Source organism: Rhinoraja longicauda, chromosome 6 (genome assembly GCF_053455715.1).
Source record: "Rhinoraja longicauda isolate Sanriku21f chromosome 6, sRhiLon1.1, whole genome shotgun sequence".
In the NCBI taxonomy this organism is placed as follows: domain Eukaryota; kingdom Metazoa; phylum Chordata; class Chondrichthyes; order Rajiformes; family Arhynchobatidae; genus Rhinoraja; species Rhinoraja longicauda.
The window spans coordinates 61,539,818-61,552,553 of record NC_135958.1 but is presented as its reverse complement, the minus strand read 5'-3'; the positions used below and the strand labels follow the sequence as shown (position 1 = coordinate 61,552,553).

Here is a 12,736-nt window from a genome sequence, read left to right as displayed (position 1 = left end):
AAAATTGTCGCACTATCGTGTACCGTTTTGGCTGTAGTTCAGGAACAAACGAGAGTTTTAGAATATAGCTATATATGTACTGAAAGAACAGAGAAATGACTTCTTGCAGCAGCATAACAGGCCTGTAAAACACAATACTCATAGATAACATATAAAAAACAAAAAGTTCAATAAATTAATAGGAAACAATATTAGTGCGAAAAAAGCCCAAAGTCCCCAATGCAACCAAAATAGTACGTAGTTGGGGAAGAAGCTGTTGCTGAACCAAGAGGTCGTTGTTTTGCAGTCTCATACCACCTTCCCAATGGCAGAAGTGAAATGAACGTGAGGTCGGCCTTTTTAAGGTAGCACCTCCTAAAGATCCCTTTAGTGATGGAGAGGTCAGTATCCATACCGAGCGGTCTCCATCACTTTTTGTAATCCCCTTTGTTCCTGGGCTGTGATGCAACCACTCTACATGCTCCCTCCCGTACACCTGTGTGCTGATCGCACCTCCTATGCTGATGTTTATTGAGGAAGAAGTGTTGTTGCAAATTCATACTAACTGGACTGTTGATGAGGAAGTCAAAGATCCATTTGCGCAGAGATGCAGTTCCATGAGCTTGGTAACAAGTTTGGAGGGGATGATGGTGTTGAGCGTCGTTGGTGGTGATGGGGTTAGATTGCATTTGTGGTCAGTGCAGATGTGGTGGGCAAAAGGGCTTGATCATGTACACATTAATACTTGATGCTTTTGTAGTCGACACACTTGCAACCTTGCCATTCACACCTCGTTATCCATTTTTGTTACAGGGTTCATTTTATAGAAACAAAATTTAGAATTCACCAACAATTGTATCACTTTGTAGCATTTCTCCAAGTTGCATTTCTGTATTGTCATTTTGAGTATGTCATTCTGGCAATAAAAAGATACACAATGTGTGTAGGAAAGAACTGCAGATGCTGGTTTAAATTGAAGGTAGACACAAAATTCTGCAGTAACTCAGCGGGACAGGCAGCATCTCTGAAGAGAAGGAATGGATGACGTTTCCGATCCTTCTCTCCAGAGATGCTGCCTGTCCCGCTGAGCTACTCCAGCATTTTGGGTCTACCTATAGATACACAATCCCGACGAACAATAATCCTTGCCTCCAGTAGTTAAAAGAAACTATATATAAGAAAATAACTGCAGATGCTGGTACAAATCGATTTATTCACAAAATGCTGGAGTAACTCAGCAGGTCAGGCAGCATCTGGGGAGAGAAGGAATGGGTGACGTTTCGGGTCAGACTGAAGAAGGGTCTCGACCCGAAACGTCACCCATTCCTTCTCTCCCCAGATGCTGCCTGACCTGCTGAGTTACTCCAGCATTTTGTGAATAAATCGAGTTAAAAGAAACTACTTGATTTACAGTTGCAGCTGTTTGCAAATGAATCCAAAATAAGAATCCTTATAACATGTGGATATATGTTATCAGCTAACCAGAAAATTGGAAATTAAAATGCATACAACCAAAAAAAACTGCAGAGAGGGTGGGGGCAGGGTGAAATACCAGCCCTCAAAGTTAGCCATGGAAGTTGGCTATGGGAACGAATCTACCAGCCTGGCCAGAGTCCAGAGCCCATGCCGCAGAGTGCAAATTCAACTCGCCAATCGGTGCGGATGTCCGATGAAGTCAAGATCGGCCACCTAGTCGCCACATTTTTTTGGGGGGGGGGGGGGGTGGAGAGCCCACCAGTTGTCAGAAATGTGGTAGAACTACATTTAAAATCATAATATGTCTCAACAGTGGTAATAATGACAATGGTTGCTGGGTCTTCAACCAAAAGTAAACATGAATGGATTGGTGGTAATTGGCAGAAGTAAAGTGAGAAAAAGCTTTTTTGTAGTGAGAGGTTAGGATCTAAGTTACATGGTTAGTGGAAGGAGATTCAATTGTGACAGTTGTAAAGAGAACTGAATAAGTTTTTATTTAATCAAGGGAGGTGGTCTTTGCGGGTTAAGTAAGCATTTAATCACCCCTCCCTAACTCCCCTTGAGAAGTTAGTGAGCTGTCTTGAACCACTGCAGTCTTTGAGGTCTGGATCAGTCACAATGCTGTTGGGGAGGAACTTGCAAGATTTTGATTCAGTGACAGTGATGAAATGGTGATATAGACAATAGGTGCAGGAGTAGGCCATTCGGCCCTTCGAGCCAGCACCACCATTCAATGTGATCATGGCTGATCATTCTCAATCAGTACCCCGTTCCTGCCTTCTCCCCATACCCCCTGTGACTTGAAGGGCAGCTTCTAGGGCCTGGACTGATTTCTTATTGGAGGAGTCTTGAATAGTGCTAAACATTGTGCAACTCTCAGGAACATCCCTACCTTGTGATTGAAGGAATGTTATAGATGAAGCAGCTGAAGTCTTTTGTGATGAAGATGATTGTCCTTCAATCGTCTCAGCCATATTCCTTTGTGCTATGGAAGTTTCCAACTAGCAGAGGGTTTTCTGTTTTCATTGACTCCAGTTTAGCCAGGGTTCCTTGATGCTGAGCGTAGTTACACTCTTCACCTCTGGAGTTCAGCTCTTGGAGTACTTGGAGGGGGGGGGGGGGGGGGGGGGATAAACACAGGACTATAGGGGAAAAGTCATGCAACTATTGTGTTTTTGCATGGAGATGGGCCAAATTGCAGGCTTCTGTGTGGTAAACGTTTTGAGTCTGATTTGTGTAGAATCATTCATGACTTTGGAACATCCCAGGCGCTCTCAAGTTCACTAAATGCCTTTTTTAGATGTCATGGTGTTTTCCGAAATGCAGCACCCAGTGTATGCAAAGTATGGATCTAGTACCGTAAATGTGTCTGCAGTTGTTTTTCACTTCGTGTTCAACTTGCTGCCACTTCGCTTTCAGGAATGACAACCTTGAAGTTCTCCTCTACTCCATTTCTGATGAAGGGACCCAGACCGGAAACATAAACTTTTTCTCTTGGCCTTCATGGCCTACTGGGTTTTGGTTTTAAATCATCTAGCACAACTATTTTTGGAGAATGATTGGAAAGTAAATATCAGCTGGGATGCCAGAAGTGGAGTGACTACTTTTCTATTTAAAATAATGTCATAGGATCTTTTGCATTCACCTAAGTATTCAAGATCTTTATTTTATATCTGCCCTGAATTTATTCAACTTAAGTTGTGATGTCAAAGTCTCTGGAATGCAACTTGAACCCAAGCGAAATAAAATAGCCAATTTGCAGGCAGCAATTAATGGATAACAATATTTTTTATCGCATTCAGTTGAACACTTGTAAGTTAATTTAGAATGGATCATATCTATACAATGTCATGGGTTTTTGTTTCTTGGCTCTTGAGCAATAAAAGGATTGAACTTCATTTGAATTATGGAAAGTGGCAGGTTGGTCATGGGACAAGGGGAATTGTAAGTGTGAAAAGCATGCATATGTTCCAAGGAAATATATTAATATTTGTTATTTAAGACCTTTTTATCTTTGAAAACCCTACTGAATAAACTTGTTTACTTTGTTATTGAGTCGAACTCTAATCCCCTTTTCCCTCTTACACAATTATTTTTATAATGCTGTTTTTTGTAGCATGCAATTTCTTGGAAACAAAATTATCATGTTATAGCAGAACTACCTGTACATTAATTGCTTGTCATTTTCTTCACTGCATAGCAAATACAAGAAACATCAACTTTCAGTTGTACTTTGAGATGGTTTCTTTTGAGCTAATATACTGATTTAATTTAAGACTATGTTCCTGCTATATGCTGGTCTATATTCTGTGATTTAAAGAATGTGAAGTAATTTTTATCCAATTTTTATTTTCTTTTAGGTGCATTAAATTAGAATGCTTGAAGCAAGGATTGGCGAAAAAATGGCTGCAAAGGATAACGACACTTCATGAACTGTAATTTTATCTCACATTTGACTTTCATTGTTTAACATTATGCTGAAGGCCTCGGCTGTGGCTTTGAAGAATTAATTTGGCTTTTATGGCAGAGAGCTGAAGACCAGAATCCTTTGCTCACCCAGCACTAATATCCAAGAATTCCAGTGTACTCGCGTTGTCATCATTTAAATTTGGAAAATGCCAATCCTGAAACAGCTCGTGGCCAGCTCCAGCCAATCTAAACGCCGCTCCCGTGTGGACTTGACTGCAGATATGATCAGTGCACCCCTAGGAGATTTCCGCCACACAATGCACGTGGGTCGTGGAGGTGATGTCTTTGGAGACACCTCGTTCCTTTCGAGCAAGGTTGGAGCTACAGCTGCTGCTCCTGCTGAAGCAACACCTAAACCAGGTTTGCTCTCTCGGAAGTTCAGAAGCAGCAGCAAGCGGTCTCAGTCAGTAACACGTGTTGATAAACAAGATGTACTGACGCAAAGTGATTCTGCTATCTTTGTGAAAAATGCGGTTTCGCTACCTCAGCTAAATGATAAGTCTGAGGAATCTAGTAATCAGTTGGCTAAGAGTCTTTCATCAAGCCCTCTAAAGAAGCTTGCAGATGAAAATATGGAAAATAAACCCGTTAATGGGGCTGCCAGTGTGGTTGAAAATAAATCCACAGAGTATCAAGATGAGAGAGATTTTGGAGACATCACTGACCTTCCTACTTCACTCTCCAGTGGTGGGTTTCCACTAAAACATGCTGAATCCATCATGTCCTTCCACGTTGATCTTGGTCCTTCGATGCTTGGTGATATTTTAAGTGTTATGGAGAAAGATACATGGGAAAGTAGTAATCTTGGTTTGGGAGATGCCAAGGAAGATGATAGTTTATATTCACAGAAGACGATGACACAAAACTTTGTGGAGGATCCCTCGAGGGCAACAACTGCTTTGCCAAGTACTGTTAAAAGTGTTGCATATAGCCCTGGTTCTGCAAATTGTTTATCACAAGGCACTGGCTCTGTGTCAAGTTTGGCATCTGGGACAACTGAAGACATGCAGTCAGTTTATGAAGGAGTTAGTCATGGAAATACAGACTGCATGAAAGATATAGATGAATCGACAGATGACCTCAGAGAGGAAGGGAATGAAGGTGAGGAATTTACCTTCATGGATGAAGAGGATGAAATCCGTGTGTAAAACTGGCCTTCAAAATGATTGAGTTAAAGAGCAAGATGAATTTGCCTGATCTAGCATTTGTTGAATTAATGAAGCACGGCAGGATTGCACTAGACTTCACACCACAAACTCTTCTTCCTGTAATAGAAGCTGTAACCAAAATTCTCCAGTGCACACAGGCTAGCAGTGTCTACAGATACTCATCATGACTAGTTGCTTGTTTTGGTTGATGAGAATAAACTATGTAAAATGCACATCCCATACAGTGCAAGTAATGTATGTACTATCTTTTGTAGATAGTGCATTACCATTTTTGAGCTTGTATTATAATTGTTGACTGCAGATGGTGAGATGAAAAATGGCTTGCCTCAAAAGATGTGGTTTGTCTACTTTTTCTTTCAGTGGTCTGCCTTGCCTTTAGAACTCTGGTTTAAGGTGCTCTCACATTTTCAATTACCACCACCTTCCTTCCTCTCGGTCATTCCTTTGGCAGTTTTAGAACAGATCTTTCTGTACGTGCACACAATCTCCTGCATAGAGATGGACGCATGTCACCAGCACATGGGTGCCAGGTTTTGCAGGTTCTCTCTGTTGCCAATTCAGACTATTTTCATTTCTCATAGTAAAGAGTCCTTGAGCATTAATGCATATCGCATACAGATGTTCACTACGGATTTCAATCTTTGTATGCAATGCATGTTCAATTGTCTGTTCTATTGAACAACAGATTCAACATGATCACCTGCTGTGCGATACATATCAGGTGGTGTTCAGATTAAATGTGTCTTTGAGACTTATCATCAGAAGTGTAATGGTTGATGACCATTTTTGCCAAGTTATTTAAATGAAAATGAATCAATTTGTCATGAATGGATTAAAACTTTTTTAAAGTCCTGTTATACCTCCTGCAATGTTTTAATATTAAGCATTCGTAATGGTCCAGCATCCATTCCATAAGTATATTTTAAAAGTGCTTCATTAACTACAGCATTTATGTGACATCCTGGGGTCAATGATGCTGTGTAAATTAAAGGGTATTTGTTCATTAACAAGGAGAATCCCAGACTGATACATTTTTAAGATTAATTTGATTTCCTGTCAATTGTTTTGTAGGGTACAATTCTTCAACTATTTGATACATTGCTCTCTTAAGTGCCACCTCTTACCAAGTAAATTCTTATGGTCGTGTTTTTCACTTTCCATTGGGATTTAGGGATTTTATATCCAAGGAACAGATCGACCAGTTGCTGGAATTGAGTGGAGGTATTTTAAAAAATCTTTTGCCAGGACATAAATTAACTCGAGAGTTACTTGTTTTAAAGGCAAGTTTAGGATTTAGGACATTGGGCTTTTCTATACTTCAACCAAAATCTTTGAGATGAAAGGCAAAGTATTTGTGTGCGTGTATGTGTGTCTGTGTATAATATAACTGATCATACATGGGAAACCTTTAAGTTGTGTATCTGAATTATTCCTTTGCATTTTGCAGATGAATTTACAAGTAGAAAGTAGAGTATATTGTAGATGCAATTTTTAGCATTAATATATAAATAGTCTCATTTAATGGTGAATCTGGATCCATAAAATATTTAGTAATGCAGGCATTGAATTGAATTTAGATGTCTGACTTGGAACAAAACATTGAATGCAAGGTAACATAATGAAAATGCAGATATTTTATTTTCCACTACCTAGAGCTGTTGCTGACATCCAAAAGAATGAAATTGAGGCAAACTATTTCTGTAGAAAGAAAAACACTAACCAGCAGTTCAGCACTGATTTCAATCTATTTTAGTTTAATTTTGCACTTTTTGGAACATTTGGAGTCAATTGAAATGCCTTGCAGGAATGAGCATTTGAAAATCTGGATATGTCACCAGCTAGATCGAGATATGTAATTTTGGAATGGAACAAAATATAACAAACAGTGCTTTTGTCTGTAATATGCAGGTGTCTACATAATAAGTACAATTCAGGCTCCGATTATATCTTCTGAGCTTGTTATGATATAATAGTTGCTTATGTGGACTGTTGGAAACAGTCCCCAAAAATGCTTTAGGTACATTGTTCTAACCTGTAGGGTCAAAAAGAGCTTGCGGATATCCAGGCTCTCAAAAAATCTCCTCTGATCCTTTTGCAAGTTTGACACCCACCCACTCTCCCTGCCAGTGGATCTCTGGATCAGCTATACAATGTGGTTTGTGCTGATCTCGAGTAACCAAGGGCAAGCATTGCAATTGCAATAGTTACGACCCATCTGCCCAAATTGGTCAAACAGTTCATTAGTTAATGGCAAGCACCATGGAATATTGAAATGTTATTAACTTGGCACTGCTTAGAGTTGTGATTCCCACCCTTTGTTCTTGTGATTTCTTCCTGTTTGCAGTGGTGAATTAAATTAATTCATCTCTCGATAACATTAATACCTTCCATATCTAAACTTTCTTGGCTCTACAGTAATGAAAAGTAGTTTACCTTAATGCTCGTTGAAATTGATCTTTTATCATACTGCATTCTGAAAAGTGCCCCAATGGAATATTAATGTTGCCATGTATAACATGCTAAAACACTAGAGATTCCTGAAGGCAGCAATTTGAAGAGTGTTTTGTGCATTTTACACTACTGTCATTATATTACAGTTAAAAGCAATCTGGGTTGAGAATAGATTTTTGTTCAGTGGCTAGATGTGGTGGCACACAACATGCTGCTTTAATCTTTTTTATCATTTGAATATTTATACCATTTAAGCTGTGTTGCGTGAAGGCCTCTGAATGTTGGGATGTAAGAGGCAGGTTGGGAGAAAGCTATAGCAGTGCAGTTTGCTTTAATGTTTGTAAACAAGTGTTTTTCTAGTCATTTTGCCTGCTTTTGAATGGTACAATGTAAAATTTTGATCAGTGCTTTATTTTGTACACTCAGCATGTTAGACAATGGTCAGTTTCAAGCTGGTAGCTGTGCCAACAGCTGGTGTGTTGCATTAACTGCATGCAAAATAGGAAATGTGAAGGTTAACAGTTTCTTTTGGGCAACTACCCAGATAATGACACTAATTTGTTTCTTGACAAGAGTTGCGATCAGATTATTTGATTCGATGCTCACTGAATAGTTGGTGTAATTTAGCTTCCATCTTAAATACATCTCATTTGTGTTTTAGAAAATCTGTTTGTATAAGCCAGAACATTCTGTTCCATTATCCCAGCTGCAGAAAATTCAAGTTCTTTAATTTCATGTCTTGTTTAAAATATAATTTGTCCAACTTCAGATGTGGCTTGTACAATATACAGTGTTTTTTTGTGACCAAATGATCCCAGCTAAAAAGTTGTAATCCTGTACATGTATGTTTGTCTGATTTAAAAATTCTGTACAAATCTTTAACTGTAAGGTCAAAGGAAAATGCTGGTGATCTGAATTATTAAATGTTGGCAGTACTCAGCAAGTAGTTCTGATGGGGTTTGCTGTTTTGGTCATGTACTGTTCAGAGCATGCTAATGCATGGATAAAGACTCTGCTTTTTTACACTGTGTCTAGGGTGGCCTCACGGGTACAGCTGCTGAGAAACACATTAGGGGTGGATAGAAGAGACATCATTGGAATATTTTTACTATCAATAACAGTTGGTTTGGGGAAAATTGAGCAGAAAACAAATTCAGAAAATACAATAAATATTTTGCTTTGTTAACAAATGGGGCCCAGAATGTAATGCACAAATTATTTGAAAGTTACCACTAAAGTGATTTTGTAAAAAAAAAATGCACATGACCTATTTTGCTAGTAATATTTTAATCCAATTGTGTGCCAAATATTTAAAGAAATCTTAATTGCTAAGCAAAGCCGTAGTTATGAAGTGCTCTCTTCTATATGCTGTCAATCATACTTAAATACAGAGGTATTACATAGTATGTGTGTACATATTGACTCTGTACGGTTTTCTATGTAAAATTGAATGTAAATAAACTGACATTTTAAAGGTTTTATTTTTGAAATGCATTGGTACTAAAACGCAAGTAGTACTATCACTGACTTTATGAAACACAATCTAATATTTTAACATGTTTTGTCACATCAGTGTAGTAATCTTCAATAGTTTGATTCATCCAATTATTTTTAGTTAATAAACTGCCAGCATATTGGTTTCTTTGTGTGTTGTTGTTACTCTTCATTACTGAACTTCAATTATGTGCCTGTTGCTGACGAAAGCCATGTCAGGATGGAGAAAACCATCTCAAAACATCATCTCAGCAGCAATTGTTTGGCTGACGTCCATAAAGGCACTTTCCAGCAATGTCAGGTGGTAGCATAGTTTTCAGTTCAGCTATTATTCAAAGTTTGAATCACTGGCCAATGGTGGAGATTGGCCTGAGACTCGATTTATCACTCCTGTCTCAAATGCAATTACATGTTGGAGCATGTGCTGTGGGATATAGTTCATGCACTGTTATTGGTTCATGCAAACTGAAGCACTGTCTCTTTTCTAATCAAATTTGCAAACACTGAATGAGTAGGAGAGTGCAACTTGTGAGAACATGGAGAAGTCGAAAATAGACCTGCAAACTAACAGTTGTAACTTAAGGGGGTTCTGGGCTAGGAGGTGTCAATCTTTCTATTTCTCCTGATGTCAATCCTTATCTGCATTGAGATTTTGTGTAGCTCAACCTGAGACTATGGCTTGGCAGAGTAAAGTAGTGGGATGCAGTCTATCTCCTATGGGGTTATTAATTGCTCTAAAACAGGCCATTGGTATTGTGCTCTGAGTAGTAGTGGAAGAGAGCTAATGCACTAAAATGTAGCAAGCTACGTCAAAGCTAATCTGTTCGAACTGTACTTGTTGTTCTGAGCAACTCGCATGTGGATGCGTCAACACATTTTACCAAGTGTGTCAAGACCTGAAAAGGTTAGTTCATAATCGCCACCCTTTAGGTGTAATATAAGAAACTACCAAAGTTCTTCCAAGCAGGACCCCAGTGCCTCAATTGTTGGCTGGTTGATCTTTATTTTGTCCTGTTTTCATGCACTTGTGTTTCTCTTGTAAATTAGTAAGACGAATTACTCTTGTTGACTTCTAAGTTCATGCATCTATTTGGGGGTTTACGTTTAAAAAAAGTAAACATGCTTTGTTCGCCTGCCATGATCACTTAATCAGCTAAATAAAAACAACAGATTTGGTATACTGGAGCAAAAATTCAAACAGAAACATTCCCAAACATCTCTCACCTCCCTCCGTCCTCTGTATAATTAACAAGTGACACATTTCTTGGGTGGACTGTAGCATTTCTTGGGTGGACAATGCAGGATTTGCCAGACAAACATTGCTAAACGATGAACAGAGTTGGCATTAGTAGCAAGGGGCGAAGGAATGATGGAATGCAACCAAATAATATCTAGTGAATGGCAGATGGGCAATCCAGCTTGTTAGCTGAACAAGGATTGAAGAATGAGAAGGTATGGGTCTTTTGGATGACCAGATAGATTGCAAATTTGAAGTGTATGCACGGTTTAGAAAGATGAAACCAGACCTGTCTTTGAGGAACATAAAGCAAGAAAGAGAACATGGGCAATTAGAAACAACAAACGGTTTTGGTGAGTCAGATAACAGAAATACCAAAGTTTTTTACATTAAAAATGAGGATAACCAAGGAGAGTGGTGTTGCTCAAGGATGAAGGAGGGAATTTATACTTGGAGTCAGGATGTAGATGAGATACTAAATGAGTGCTTTTCATCTGTATTCACAAAGGATAAGGGCATGGAAGACAGCGAGATCAGTGTAGTGAAATACTAATATGCTAGGGCTGTATGAGATAAAGGAGGTGGTGTTGGGGCTCGTGGAAGCATTGAAGTGGATACATCCCCAGTGCCTGATGGAATTTATCCCAGATTATTGAGGTGCAAGAGGGATTTCAGGGACCTTGACCCAGACCTTTTTTTATGTTCTTTTGATCCTGGAGGATTGGAGAGTAGATAATGTTCCTTTGTTTAAGATGGGAACTAGAGTGAATCTAGGGAATTAGGCCCTTGAGCATCACGTCAGTGATTGGGAGGCTATTGGAGAGGACACCGGGATAGAATTTACTCAAATTTGAAAGCAAATTGAATAATTAAGGATTCTTCGTGGCTTTGTGCATCTTACAAACTTGATTGAATTTTTATTGAAGAGGTAACTAAGGTAATTAATGAGAATAGGGTAATGAATGTTGACTGGATTTTAGTAGGGCATTTGATAAAAGTCCCTCGTGGTAGGCTGATCTAGAAGATTAAGATGCATGGAATCCAAGGTGGCTTGGTCATTTGGCAGATTCAAAGATGACAGGGTTGTGGTGGAAGGTTTGGGACCAGTGGTGTCCTGCAAGGGTCTGCTGATCACACAGGTCATCTTGAAAGCATGTACCACCTCTTTCAGGAATGGCTTCTTCCCTGCTCTCATTAGATTATGAATGTCCTCCCATAAGACAGGAGCAAATTGATCGTGGCAGGTCTATTTTATCCCTCTCAACCCCATTCTCCTGCCTTCTCCCCATAACCTTTGACGCCCTTACTAATTAAGAACCTATCAATCTCGGCTTTAAAATTACCCAATGACGTCTTTCTCAGCTGTCTGTGACAATGAATTCCACAGATTCACTACCCTCTGGTTAAAGAAATTTTTCCTAATTTCCATTCTAAAGTTACATCTTTTATTCTGAGGATGTGCCCTCTAGTCCTTGACTCTTCCACTATGGAAACAATGTCTGCATCAGAAATCCAGTCCTGATCTCCCAACCTCCCGCATGCATCCCTTGAACTTTGTTATCTGCACTTACTCTGTAGCTGCAAGGATACAGTGCAGTAACACTTCTGTACTCTGGTATCCTCTCTGTGCCGCCTGGTGTACTTGTATATGGCTTGATTATATGTACAGTTTGATTGGATACCCAGGTAAAGAGTGTTTTTCATTGTATCTCAATAATAAACCAATCCTAACACCCTATCTCTCATGCTGGCAGGACCAAGCTACCAGAGATGGGCTGTGGTTTGCCCAGAACAAGTTTCAAACTCGTACATTAATGTGTTTTTGGAATATTCTACCATATACACAGTATTTGAAGAACACATTTTTGCATGTTCAAATGCAGAAGTACCACATTGATGGTCTGTACATGTGTTTCTTGTTTTAAAGGTTCTGTGTAAGCTTTCTACAGTGGTAAGTTTATTAGAAATGTGAATTGAAGCTGAGCTTTGATGCAAATCAAGTACAAAACCATTGTGCTTGCCTGCATATGCCCATTACAACATGGCTAAATGATGTTTATTCCACTGTACTTTAGTAATAGTGAGCACAATCAGGGAGAAATTAATTTATTTCAAATTTCAAATTCACATTACATTAAAAGGCTAGAGTGGAATTTACACTTTCAAATTCCAGATACAATTCTGATATAAAGTGGGCTTGGTTATTGGACCAGATCATTCTATGTCTTGCCTGCTGTGCCAATGTGCCACACGCAGTGCCCACCTGTTTGCACTAAACATGGACTACCAACCAAATTAACCTTTCATACCCGACATACCATGAGCAAGTTGGAGGTATTGGATTCTATTCAAACGATTAAACAAGATGAAAATCATTGTAATTAATATGCATTTGAATGCACATAATTCAATAAATGAAATTCAGTGGCATTGAACGTGTGGGTAGTAGTTCTCCATCCTA

General features: G+C 39.0%; 1 protein-coding gene across 5 annotated transcripts in view; it reads left to right on the top strand.

Annotated features, from left to right (window-relative positions):
• cdc42ep4b (CDC42 effector protein (Rho GTPase binding) 4b) overlaps window positions 1–9,122 on the top strand; it is a 29,205-nt gene extending 20,083 nt beyond the window's left edge. For 4 of the 5 annotated variants that reach the window (XM_078401128.1, XM_078401125.1, XM_078401126.1 and 1 more), the window contains one exon: window positions 3,816–9,122. In XM_078401128.1, coding sequence (XP_078257254.1) covers window positions 4,071–5,072 — 1,002 coding nt within the window. In that variant the 5' untranslated portion in view covers window positions 3,816–4,070 and the 3' untranslated portion in view covers window positions 5,073–9,122. Of the gene's footprint in view, window positions 1–3,784 lie in introns of all 5 variants that reach the window. The other variant, XM_078401130.1, reaches the window with a different exon arrangement.
• Window positions 9,123–12,736: the final 3,614 nt, after the last annotated feature.